The sequence below is a fragment of the Callithrix jacchus genome, chromosome 6, assembly GCF_049354715.1.
Source record: "Callithrix jacchus isolate 240 chromosome 6, calJac240_pri, whole genome shotgun sequence".
In the NCBI taxonomy this organism is placed as follows: domain Eukaryota; kingdom Metazoa; phylum Chordata; class Mammalia; order Primates; family Cebidae; genus Callithrix; species Callithrix jacchus.
In genome coordinates, this window is record NC_133507.1 from 135,677,139 (window position 1) to 135,690,182 (window position 13,044).

A 13,044-nucleotide genomic window follows, 5' to 3' on the forward strand; every position below is an offset into this window, starting at 1 on the left:
AATCTGTGCTAAATCCTATATCCAGAATGGTATTTCCTAGGTTATCTTCCAAGGTGTTTAGAATTTTATGCTTCACATTTAAGCCTTTAATCCATCTTGAGTTTATTTTTGTATGTGGTATGACGTAGGGGTTCAGTTTCAATCTTTTGCATCTGGCTGGCCAGTTATCCCAGCACATTTGATTGAATAGGGAGTCCTTTTGCCATTGCTTATTTTTGTCAGGATTGTTGAAAATCAGGTTGTACATGTGTGGCTTTATTTCTGGACTCTCTATTCTGTTACACTTGTCGATTTGTCTGCTTTTGTACCAGTACAATGCTGTTTTGATTACTGCAGTCTGGTAGTATAGTTTAGTCAAGTAATGTGATGCATCCAGCTTTGCTCTTTTTGCTTAAAATTGCCTTGGCTATTTAGGCTTATTTTTGGTTCTATATAACTTTTTAAATATTTTCTAAATCTGTGAAGAATGTCATTGCTAATTTGATAGAGTTTGGGTTCAGTCTTGGGATGGTGTATATGTCCAGGAATTTATCTATTTTTTTCTGGATTTTCTAGTTTGTGTTCATAGAAGTATTCATAGTAGTCTCTGATGGTAATTTGTATTTCTGTGGGTTCACTGGTAATTTCAGGATCAGTGTAACTCCCTTTGTTATTTCCAATTGTTTTTATTTGGATCTTCTGTCTTCTTTATTAGTCTAGCTTGCAGTCTCTTTTATTTATCTTTTCAATAACCATTGATTATTTGGATTCATTGATCTTTTGAGTGGTTTTCATATCTCAATCCCCTCAGGTCTTCTCTGATTTTGGTCATTTCTTCTGCTAAATTGGGGGTCAGTTTACTCTCGGTTCTCTGGTCCATTTAGTTGTGACATTAGGTTGATAAATTGAGATCTTTCTAAATTTTTGATGTGGGCATTTGGTGCTATAAATTTTCCTGTTAACAACTGCCTTAGCTGTGTCCCAGAGATTCTGGTGTGATATCTTGGCTCTCATTAGTTTCAAATAACTTCTCACTTCTTGATTTCTGTTTAATTTCATTATTTACTCAAACGTTATCCAGGTGCAGGTTATTCAATTTCCATGTAATTATATGGTTTCGAGTGATTATTTCTGTTTTGATATTTAATTTTATTGTGCTGTGATGCAAGAGAGTAGTTGCTTTATTACACTTCTCTTGCATTTGCTGAGGATTGTTTTGTGTCTAATTATGTCGTAGAGTTTAGAGTATGTGCATGTGGTGATGAGAAGAATTTATATTCTATTGCTTACGGGTGGAGAGTTCTATAGATACCTATCAGGTACTTTTGATCCAGTGCTCAGTTCAGGTCCTGAATATTTTTGTTAATTTTCTGCCTCAATGATCTATTTAATCCTGTCAATAGGGTGTTGAAGTCTCCCCCTCTTATTTTGTGGGAGTCTAAATCTCTTTGAAGGTCTTTAAGAACGTGCTTTATGACTCTGGTTGCTTCTGTGTTGAGTGCATATATATTTAGAATAGTTAAGTCTTCTGTTGAATGAAAACCTTTACTGTTACGCAATACCCCTGGTTTTTGTCTCTGTTGGTTTAAAGTTTATTTTGTCTGAAACTAGAATAGCAACCCCTGCTTTTCTCTGTTTTCCATGTGCTTGGTAGATTTTTCTCCATCCCTTTATTTTGAGCCTATGGGTGTTACTGCATGTGAAATAGATCGCTTGAAGACAGAATACCAATGAGTCTTGGTTCTTTATCCAATTTGCCACTCTGTACCTTTTAACTGGGGTATTTTGCCCCTTTACATGTAAGGTTTTTATTGATATGTGTGAATATGATCCTGTCATCATGATGTTAGCTTGTTATACAGGCTCGTTTGTGCAGTTGCTTTATAGTGTCACTGGTCTGTATATTGTCAGGGTAGGATGCATACATACACACACTGTCATTGCTGGGAAGGTAAAACCCACCCATGTACACCATGTGTTGGCAGTGTCATGTATGTGGTAGCTGTGGACCTGGAGGAAGCTGCAGTGGGGGTAGGGAATAGGCAGGCTGATATGTGACCATAAGGGCTGCCTTGCTGGAGCTCTCTGCCAGTCAGGCACAGTCCACTAGTGCCGGAGGTATTAGATAGGCCCCCAGGGGACCTGAGGCTGTCCTAAAAGCAGCCGTGTCCAGGCTGGGGCCCTGAAAAAGGCCAGCATACCCAGGGTTACTCAAGTCAGACTATCCTTATCTGATGGGCAAGACAACCCTGCAGAGTTCGAGTCTGAGAGTTTCCCTGGGGATAATGTCTCCCCAGGGAAAATGTCTGTGGTAGCATGTTAAGCCTACAGGGATGAGCATCCCTTGTCATGCTTTGCTACAGATGCTTAGGCACTAAACCCCTACCTCTTCTCTAAGCAGTTCTTCCTGACAACTCAAGTAAGTGTTCATGATAGTTAAGGGATCTCCTCTTGCCAAGATTCCAGAGGCCTGTGGCAAGAGTGCGTTGCTCCTTGTCAGTTCAACTCACCCATTCCTTTGGAGGTGTTGTGGAGCAGGAATGAATCCCTTGCATGGTAGCCTACTGTAGGGTTCCTGGCTTCCTCCCATTTTAGCAGAGCTTTTGTGTTTTCCCTCCATCCACTCTCAATACCTTCCCTCTGAAGATCTGTTCAGAGTGTGCCAGTTGTCCTGGCTTTTGGTGGCTGTTGTTCTACCTGGCTGTGTCAAGTTGGCCATCTTCTACTTGGCTGGGTTTTATTGTGGAATTGAAAGTATTATTATATAATGTACTTGTTTTTTGGTGGTTTAAAGTCTGTTTTGTCTAAAATTGGATTGTAATTCCTGCATTTTTGTGTTTGTTGTTTGCTTGGTTGATTTTTCCCCATTCCTGTATTTTGAGTGTGAGGATGTCATTGCATGTGAGATGGATCCCTTGAAGTCAGCATAATATTGGGTCTTACTTCTTTTTTTTTTTTTGAGACGGAGTTTTGCTCTTGTTACCCAGGCTGGAGGGCAATGGCACGATCTCGGCTCACCACAACCTCCGCCTCCTGGGTTCAGGCAATTCTCCTGCCTCAGCCTCCTGAGTAGCTGGGATTACAGGCACGTGCCACTGTGCCCAGCTAAGTTTTTTGTATTTTTGTATTTTCACATGTTGACCAGAATGGTCTCGATCTCTTGATCTCGTGATCCACCCACCTCGGCTTCCCAAAGTGCTGGGATTACATGGGTCTTACTTCTTTATGCAGCTTGCCACTGTGTACATTTTAATTGAGGCATTTAGCCTGTTTACATTCAAGGTTTCTATTGATATGTGTAAATTTGATCCTGTTATCATATTGTTATCTGATTATTATGCAGACTTGTCTGCATGGTGTTGCTTTATAGTGTCACTGGTTTGTTTACTTAAGTGTATGTTTGAAGTGACTGATGATCTTTCTTTTTCTTTCAGGACCACTTGTAAGGCAGATCTGGTGATAATGAATTTCTTCAGCATTTACTTGTTTGAAAATGATCCTATTTCTCCTTCACTTATGAAGATTTATTGGGCTGGATATGAAATTCTTGGTTCAAATATTCTTTTAAGAATTCTGAATATAGGCAATATGTCTTCTGACTTGCAGAGTTTCTGCTGAAAAGCCCACTGTTAGCCTTATGGGGCTCCCTTTGTATGTGACCTTCCTCTTCTCTCTAAACTGCCTTTTACATTTTTTTTTTTCACTTGGACCTTGGAAAATCTAATGATTATGTGTCTTTGAGATGGACTTCTTTGTATAATGCCTCACAGAAGTTATCTGCATTTCCTGGATTTGAATGTTGGTGTTTCTAGCAAGGTTGGAAAGTTTTCATGCACAAGATCCTAATAGATGTTTTCCAAGTTGCTTGCTTTCTCTCTATCTCTTTCAGGGACACCAATGAGTCATAGATTTGGTCTCTTTACATAATCCTATATCTTTTGGACATTTTGCTCCTTCCTTTAAAATTCTTTTTTCTTTATTTTTGTCTGACTATTTCAGAGAGCCAGACTTTGAGCTCTTAGATTCTATCCTCATTTTGTTCTTTTCTGCTGTTTATACTTGCAATTTCATTATGCAATTCTTGTAGCATGTTTTTTTATCTCCATTAGATGAGTTTGGTTCTTTTTTATAATGGCTATTTTGACTATCAGTTCCTGTATCATTTTATTATGATGCTTAGATCCCTTGGATTGGGTTTTGATGCTTAGATTCCTTGGATTGGGTTTTGATGTTTTCCTGAATCTTGATGATTCTCATTCCTGTTCATTTTCCAAATTCTGTTTCTCTCATTTCAGCTATTTAAGCCTGGTTAAGAACTCTTGCTGGGGAAATATTATGGTCATTCAGAGGAAAGAAGGTACTTTGGCTTTTTGAGTTTTCAGTTTGATTATAATTAAATCAGCATGTCATTCATGTTAAGGTTTTTCAAAAGAACAGAATTTTCATAAGCAACCTGAAAACCTCCTTTTTGTCACAAAGCTCATTGCAGTCAAGTCCTTTTCCTATAGGCCTAGGATTAATGTGCTGCTAGTAAGGAATATTGGCCTTCTAGTAAGATCAAATATGCTCTTCGATTGACATGTGGAAAATAAACCCCTTAAAAATTTGAGGGCTTTGTTGAAGTAAATTATCATAGGTGAAGGTTAATACTTGCATTGCAATTTATAAATTAAAAGTTATTTTTATCTAAATTATCTCATTTAATTTTCTGATTACTAACATTCTTTTGGGGATAAAGCCTTTCATTCCATTGTTCAGATAAGGCTTTAAGATTACTGAGAAAAGTAATCTTTCTTGCACTGGCTTTTTCTAATTTGCATGGGCTAATGTTTCTTCAATCTCTAAAGTTTCTGTCCTTTCAATGGACTTTTCGTTTTTTTGTTCATTGATGCCCTTGGGGATTTTATTAAATTATAATGTGAGTTTGGTTGATTGGCTTTAATTTTAGTAAACTCCTGGGTCTTGGTGGCACCCTCTATGATTACTGTCTACATGCCTGCATTTCTTCTTTTGGGTGTTCTGATCTGTGGAGTTCCCTCAGGCAAGGGCTGCAGTTGGCAGACAAGCAGTATTATTGCCAGGTTGGCCTTAATTTGATGTCCATATGCTTGCTGGGGAAACATGGGGTTGCACCCGCCTGCAGAGTTCAGGCAGAAGTGGTACCTCTGGGTTGAAAACTCTAGTGGGTGTGGCCCATCTGGCTATGGAAGGCAGTGGTAGGTTGAATTGCCTGCCCTGACCTCCTGGTGTTTCTAGAGCAACAGGAGCCTTCATCTTTCAGCAAATTCAGGGAAAACTAGGACTGTTGGGCCAGCAGCCCTAGCAGATGTGGCTCACCTGACCACCAGTGGCCGGGGTTGAGGGGGGATGCCTGTCCTGAGTTCTGGGCACTTCCTGGGACAACAGGAGTCTGTAACCACTGGTTGAGTTTCCACAGGAGTGGAACTGCTGGGCCAAAAGCTTCAGCAGGCATTGCCTGCCTGGCTACCAGTGGCAGGATTAGGCAGGTCACATGCCCTGCTGTCTGGATGTTTCCGGGGACAACAGAAAGCTGCACCCTCTAGCTCAGTCCTCACAGAAGCCAGACTGCTGGTCCAGAAGCCCCGGCAAGTGTTGCGTGCCTTGCAGGATTAGCAGAGTCACATGCCCTACTGCCCAGGTGTTTCCTGGGACAACCAGGTGTTTCCTGGGAGGCTTGTGCCCCTCAGCTGAGTTCTCTCAGAAGCAGGACTGTTGAGCCAGAAGCTCTATCAGGGGTTGCTTGCCTGGCTATCAGCAGCAGGGGTAGATGTGGTTGTCTGCTTTACCATCTGGATGTTTCCAGGGCAACAAGAGGCTGTGCCCTCCAGCTGAGTTCAACAAAAGTGGGACTGCTGGGCTGGAAGCTCTAATACACATTGCTCACCTGGCAAACAGTGATGAGGGCAGGTGAGGTCACATGGCAGTGTGCTCCCTGGATGTTTCTCAGGGTAACAGGAAGCTGCTCCCTCCAGCTGAGTTCACACAGTGAGATGACTGGGCTGGAGGCTCTAGCAGTTGTTCCCCAACTGGCTATTAGTGGCAAAAGTGGGTAGGGTCATGTGCAGCCTCCTGCCATCTGAGTGTTTCCTGGGGCATCAGGAGGCTGTACCCTGCAGCTGAGTTTACACAAAAATGCAACAACTGGGCTGGAAGCCCTAGTAATCATTGCCTGCCTACCTACCAGTGGTCAGGGTGGGTGGAGTCGTGGGCCAAATTCAGGCTGAACTGGGGGTGATGGGCCAGAAGCTGGTGCTGAGTCCCATCTGGGAAGGGGGTGGGTGGAGCAGTCTTACTGTTCCCAGGCACTGCAACTATGACTTTATTTGGGTAATGGCACTGGTGCTGATCTGGTCTGGGATCAGAGGCTTGTGGAGGTCCCCTTGAACTTGATTGTTGCCCCTGCAAAATGTCTGGGTAGCTCTCTCCCTTAGTCTGGAAGCATAGTGGGGACCAGGCAGATTTTACTATTTCCAGTCTTGCACAGGTCTCTGTGAAGAGCATGAAGCTCCCTGGGAGCTCGTGCTCACTCACTCACCCTTTCTCATTTTTGCAGAGGTTATTCCAGCTCCACTGTAATCCCAGATAGACAGGTGATGAGCTTTGCTCCTCTCTGCTCTCTGTATTCTCCTGCTGTCTTGGTGGATCCCAACACGGTTTCTCAGATGATTGACCTACAGGATCAGTGTTCATTAGCCTTTTAGTTCCTCTCTGTGAGAGCAGCACATACAAGCTGCTTCTAGTCCACCATTTTGACCCTATCCCTCATCATTATTCTATTTCCTTTTGCCCAAGTAACTTTTTAAAAAATTTTTATTTTTGCTTTGCTTTGCCTTTAGTTTGTTGACTTTCAACCTTTATATTTCCTTAGAAGTTTAGTGTGCCCCCTGTAAAAATCATATACCTGAATTTCTTTTTAGCCAAAGTAAAAAATCTGTGTCTTTTATTTGTTTCTACTTTAGTCCATTTGTGTTTATTGGATTTGTTCATGTGTTTGTATTTCCATCTAAAAACTTATTTTTAAAATTTATCTTCTATTTGTATCATTTATTCTAGTGCTTTTTCCTCCTTTCCCATATTTTTTCAGATAGATTAGATGTTTCTGAGTGTAAGTTCTTCTTACCCATTTCTTTTAATTCTTATGCTGATTTGGAAGTTATATGCTCTATTACTATTCTTATAGTGATCACCCTTAACATTTTACCATGCTGACTTAATTTAGTAAAGTCTAAAATTCATCAAGGTTTTACCTTCTCTTCTTTTTTTTTTTTTTTAAGACAGAGTCTCACTCTTTCACCCAGGCTGGAGAGTGCAATGGTGTGATCTCAGCTCACTGCAACCTCCGCCTCAAAGATTCAAGCAATTCTTTTGCCTCAGCCTCCTGAGTAGCTGAGATTACAGGCATGTGCCACCATGCTAAGCTAATTTTTGTATTTTTAATAGAGACGGGGTTTCAACATCTTGGCCAGGCTGGTCTCAAACTCCTGACCTCAAGTAATCTGCCTGCCTTGGCCTCTCAAGGTGCTGGAATTACAGACCTGGGCCACTATGCCCAGCCTTTTTCTTGTTTTGAGAGAGATTTTTGATAATTCCAGATTATCATTATTTTTTCTTAGCTCTTTGAAGAAAGTTCACCCCTGTGACTTATTTGCTCTCTGATGTTGCTCAAGTGTTTTAGGGATAATGTAGTCATCTTATGGGTGATAAGGAGGATCAAATATATATAATGTTCTTATTCGTGTTATCACTATGTAAATAAATAATTTTATTTTTCTTTTTTCCCCTCTTCTTTTTTTTTCTTATAATTCTTATTGTTGCCAGTGATGCTCAGCAATTCACTAAAATGCATCTAAGTAAAACTTTACTTTTATTTATATCACTGTTTATTCTATTTGGTATACATTTTTCTGTCCAAATAGGTGGTTCTGGGTCTTAAATTTTCTAGTTTCTGTACATTCTTAACCCTTAATTCTTTCAATGTTGCATCTAGCTCTTTGTATCTATTCTCCTCTGGAGTTTTGGTTAGGAAAAGATACTTTTTTATTGTATCCTTTATATTTTTAAACATCTATACTATGTTCAGTACCTCTTCTGTCTCTAGTTGAGATTTTTTTTCAAATATGTACTTTATTTTTATTTCCATAGGTTTTTGGGGACCAGGTGGTGTTTGGTAACATGAATAAGGTCTTTAGTGGTGATTTCTGAAATTTTGGTGCACCCATCATCCAAGCAGTATACACTATACCCAATTTCTAGTGTTATGCCCTTCACCCCACTTCCACCCTTTTCTCCAAGTCTCCAAAGTCCATTGTATCATTCTTACGCCTTTGCAGCCTCATAGCTTAACTCCCACCTATGAGTTACCATCTTGGTCAACATGGTGAAACCCCGTCTCTATTAAAAATACAAAAATTAGCTGGGCATGGTGGCACACGCCTGTAGTTCCAGCTACTTGGGAGGCTGAGGCAGGAGAATTGCTGGAACCCAGGAGGTGAAGGTTGTGGTGAGTGGGATTGTTGCATTCCAGCCTGGGTAACAAGAGTGAAACTCTGTCAAAAAAAATAAATAAATAAAAAGAACATGTAATGTTTGTTTTTTCATTTTTTTCTGGATTTATTTTCAGTTAATTTATTCTGAATTTTACTGTTTCTCATTTGCTATTTAACCCATCAATTGATTTCTTAATTTCAATAATTTGATTTTTAAAATTTCTAAATGGTTTTTTCTCAGATTTGTGATTCATGTTATAAACATATGTGGTTTGATCTTTTTATTACATCTGTTATTTCCTTATATACTTGTAGTTATATTTTATACCCTTTAATTATAACAACTGGTGTCCTTCAGGGTATATGTATTTGTTAATTTTAATAGCTCAACCTCGCTTATGGCTTCTTCTTTCCTATTATGTGATTGAGAATATTTTTGTAAACTCATACTTGGTTGAATGTTATTTGCAGGATGCTGAGTAGCTAATTTCAAATAACTTGGGCTGTATACCAACAGCCTGGATCCACATTATTAGTCAGCTCAGGGTGCCATAACAAAATAACATAGACTGGGTACTCAGATAACAGAAATTAATTTCTCACCATCCTGCAGGCTAGAAGTCTAAGATCAGAGTGCCAGGCTGATCACGTTCTGGTGAGGGTCCCATTTCTTGGCTTGTAAATGGCTGCCTTTTTACTGTGTCCTCACAATGCAGGGAGAGAGTTACTTCCAGTTTCTTCCTCTTACTATAAAGACACGAATCCCATTAGTTCCCATGCTCATGACCCCATCGAAAGCTAGTTATTTCCCAGAGGCCCTACTTCCAAATACTTCCACGTTGGAATTAGGATATCGACATAGGGATCTGGAGAAGAGGTGGCACAGTCAGCCTGTGACATTCAGTTTTGCTCTTTTCTAGAGTTTTGGTTCCTTCTATTTGTGTAGCACCTAGGGAAACTGATCTTTTGCATCTCTTAAAGCTCACCTTTTGGATTTCAGTGTACCATTCTTTTTCTCTCTCTTAGACCTCAGAAATAGCCTTTATTTTTTCATGAACCAAAGGTATACAGTTTTCCATATTTCAAGCCCTGTTCTTTGAAAGGCAAAATCATTTCCAAAGAATATTCAGAAATTTTTATGTGATATATTTTGGATTTAGTATATGAGCTCTAGCCTCAATATATTAAAAACTTATGGGAATATTGTTTATTGTTGATTAAGGGTCAGTTACAGGCACTCAAAGAATTTAAAGGAACTCACCAAAAATTAATATTTCATTCTAGTTGTAATTATTCCAGTGAGATTTTTTTTCCTGGCACATAGTTTAAAGCATGAGAGAAGCATATAAAACTTATATGAGAGAGTTTTTCAGCCACAGGCAGAAACATACCACAATAATTTTTATTCTGTGCTAAGAATTTTGGTCCATAAAGCATTACACGCATTGGAAAGATAGATCTGAGAAAGAGACATGCTTAAATAATTTTACACATTTTATTGGTATGTTTTTAGATAAGTGTATCAATCTTTAATATTAAAAACTAAAGTGGTGATTGACAAATGTGCATCCAAGCAGTTGTAGCCAAAGCAGTTTTTGCTGTCTATCTATTGATGAAGGGACTAGCTGCCATTTGGTGATTTTTTTCAGCTAGTCAATTTGAAAAATAAATTGGATATTCTTTTCTAACTTAAATGAGATTATTCTACTATATAATCTACCTTCTCTCAAGAAACTTCAAGTTCTTCCTCTCTAATGGTGGCCGTTTATCCACTGCATCTAAAAATTGCTTTTCCCTCTTGATGAAAAATACTCAAACCTATGAGCAAGAAAACAAAATATTTTTTTGATCTTAGTATTCCCTCTGTTAAAGATGCCAGGAACTTTTTCTTCTTCATTCATGCATGCATTTATATATTTACTTACTCTAAAGCATTTATTAAGCACTTTAATTGGTCAGTTATAAGGCTTGATGCTATAGAAACAGAGATGAAACACAGTTTTCCATCATAAAACAGTCTGACAGGGAGGGGGATAAATAAGTGGTTTAATTATAATTTGGTAGCAGAAAGTACCTAAGGGAACACATTTAAGAAGCACGCATTGCAGAAGGATGTCTTTTTTTCTTTCCTTTGTTCCTCCTCTCCTTCCCCTTCCCTTTCCTGACTGAGTCTTACTCAGAACCCAGGAAGCCAAGATTGCAGTGGCACTCTCAGCTCACTGCAACCTCCGCCTCCCAGGTTCAAGCAATTCTCCTGCCTCCTCAGCCTCCCGGGTAACTGGGATTACAGGCACCACCTGCCACCATTCCCAGCTAATTTTTGTATTTTTAGTAGAGATGGGGTTTCACCATGTTGGCCAGGGTGGTCTCAAACTCCTGACCTTGTGATCTGCCCACCTCAGCCCCCCAAACTGCTGGGATTATAGGCAAGAGCCACTGTGCCTGAGCCTGACACCTACCCATTTCCTAAACTAGCTTTTGTGTTCACCACTTGAAAGCCACTGCTTTAAGATCTACTAATTACCTAAATGCAAAATTGAATGGGTTACGCTCAACCACCCAGAACTTAAAAATTTTTTTTACCTCTCATGATCAAAGATATCTCATTCCAGACTCACTTCTTCCTTCATCCAAACTGTACCCTTGAAGCAGTTAATTAATCTAAACATAAGCAATGCTGACTGTTGCACACTGTATTGTGTTTTTGAAATTGATTTAGCCCACATCTAACTTTTTGTTGTTCTGAGGCCGGATTATCCACAGAACCTAATAGATACAATGCTAAACTAAACACATGCTAACAAAAACACTAATTTAGTGGATTAATCTACAAGAATTAATCTAGAAACTGCACAACAGCAGTTTCTCCCTTCCAATTACTAAGCAATTCAAGTTAGCAGTCATGTAGACCCAAATAAGATAATAATATTTAGTCATTTAGATATGGCACTACAAGTAAAAATAATTCAGATACATACACATACACACAAATTACTCATAGAATGCAGTATTCATAAAACTTAATTATGTTCCTTTTAAAACAAGTTATCTTTTTATGTTTTTGCAAATAGTGGCAACAAATTGGCTACATCAAGTGGTGACACTACAGTTAAACTATGGGATCTATGTAAAGGCAACTGCATTTTGACGTTCGAAGGACATGGCCATGCAGTATGGTCCTGCACATGGCACTCCTGTGGCGATTTTGTGGCTTCCTCCTCGTTGGATAAAACTAGTAAAATCTGGGATGCTAATAGGTAAGAAGTACTTTAAACATTACTAATCCTCTATGTTGATACATATACATGGGTAAATATTTTTTCCTCAAAGTAACCCCTGGGAAACATTAAAAGAAACTGTTAGTTGGTAAGATTATAGAGAGCGACTTACATACTCTTTGTGAAATCCATTTAAAACTCCATTAATCTTTGTTGATATAATAATTTCTTTCTAAATGTAAGTATCAAGATCAAGCCTGTGTAATAAGATTAGAATTCCTTCATCGAAAAGCTGTTTATTTTAAGCAGGACAGAAACATATAGTCATTTTAAAGAGTTGGATTTTTAGTTCTGCTGTCCATGGACTTGTTATCACTCTGTAATGTTGAATTTAATAGGTTAATGAACATAAATATAACATAAACAATTACTTGCATTATGTTTAATTTGTTATGTCATGATATTCTTGATTAAATGTTTCTTGTTAATTCACAAATTGTAGGGAATAGCACACTATATTTTATGTAAAGTCCTATACATATCACGTGAATGTAGAAGTTTTATGTTTTGATTTTAATTCAAGGTAGACAAATTCATTCTGTTTAAAGTATTGGAATTACTATCGCCCATATATATTTGGATGTTCATTACATTCTGTTAGGTTTGCAAATATGATACAAAGAAGTAAATTTAGCTACCATCAAATATACTAATAGCTTCAGCTAAGGGGTTATGTATCATCCCTCAGACTTTCTCAGCTGTCTGTGGTCCCAGATCTGCAAGGGCCTCTGTCCAAGCAGAGAAACACCCATACCAGCAGAGAAATGCCCTTTTCTCAGAGTGCTGAGGTTCAGTTTTGAAGGCCTCCCTCTATAAGGGTGTAAGTTTTAATAATTCTACCTTATTCCCTGTGTTCGCTCAGTCCTAGGGGTGGTAGCTCTTTCTTGAAGTGGTTATCTCCATGATACTTTAGAGTTCTAATTTCCCTTCTTTAGTTACTTAGTTAGCAACTTGATTCAGTGTTAACCATCCTGTATGTGAAATTATTATCGTTACAACGATAGGTGCAAGTTCCGTTTCCTGACTAGTCCTTGAAAGATTTGGGGCATTAGTGGATAAGTAGCATAATCCACCTGAGTTATAAAGCTATTGCCAAATAAAATTAAGCACACTCCATAGGAGAAAACATGACTATGAATAATATATTTAGACCTATTTCTATCTGAAATAGTGGCAATTTCAGATAGGTTTTCATTCTCAGATGGGTACTTTTTCTTTATCTGGAATATCCAATCATGTATAATTCTTAATTTATCATATTTCTATATATGTGACCAGAT

The 13,044-nt window shown here is 38.7% G+C and overlaps 1 protein-coding gene across 6 annotated transcripts in view; it reads left to right on the forward strand.

The window, feature by feature from the left end:
* SPAG16 (sperm associated antigen 16) overlaps positions 1 to 13,044 on the forward strand; it is a 1,454,415-nt gene that overhangs the window by 926,577 nt on the left and 514,794 nt on the right. For all 6 annotated transcript variants that reach the window (XM_078328429.1, XM_078328427.1, XM_078328430.1 and 3 more), the window contains one exon: positions 11,558 to 11,743. In XM_078328429.1, the coding sequence (XP_078184555.1) occupies positions 11,558 to 11,743 (186 nt within the window). The remainder of the gene's footprint in view (positions 1 to 11,557; positions 11,744 to 13,044) is intronic.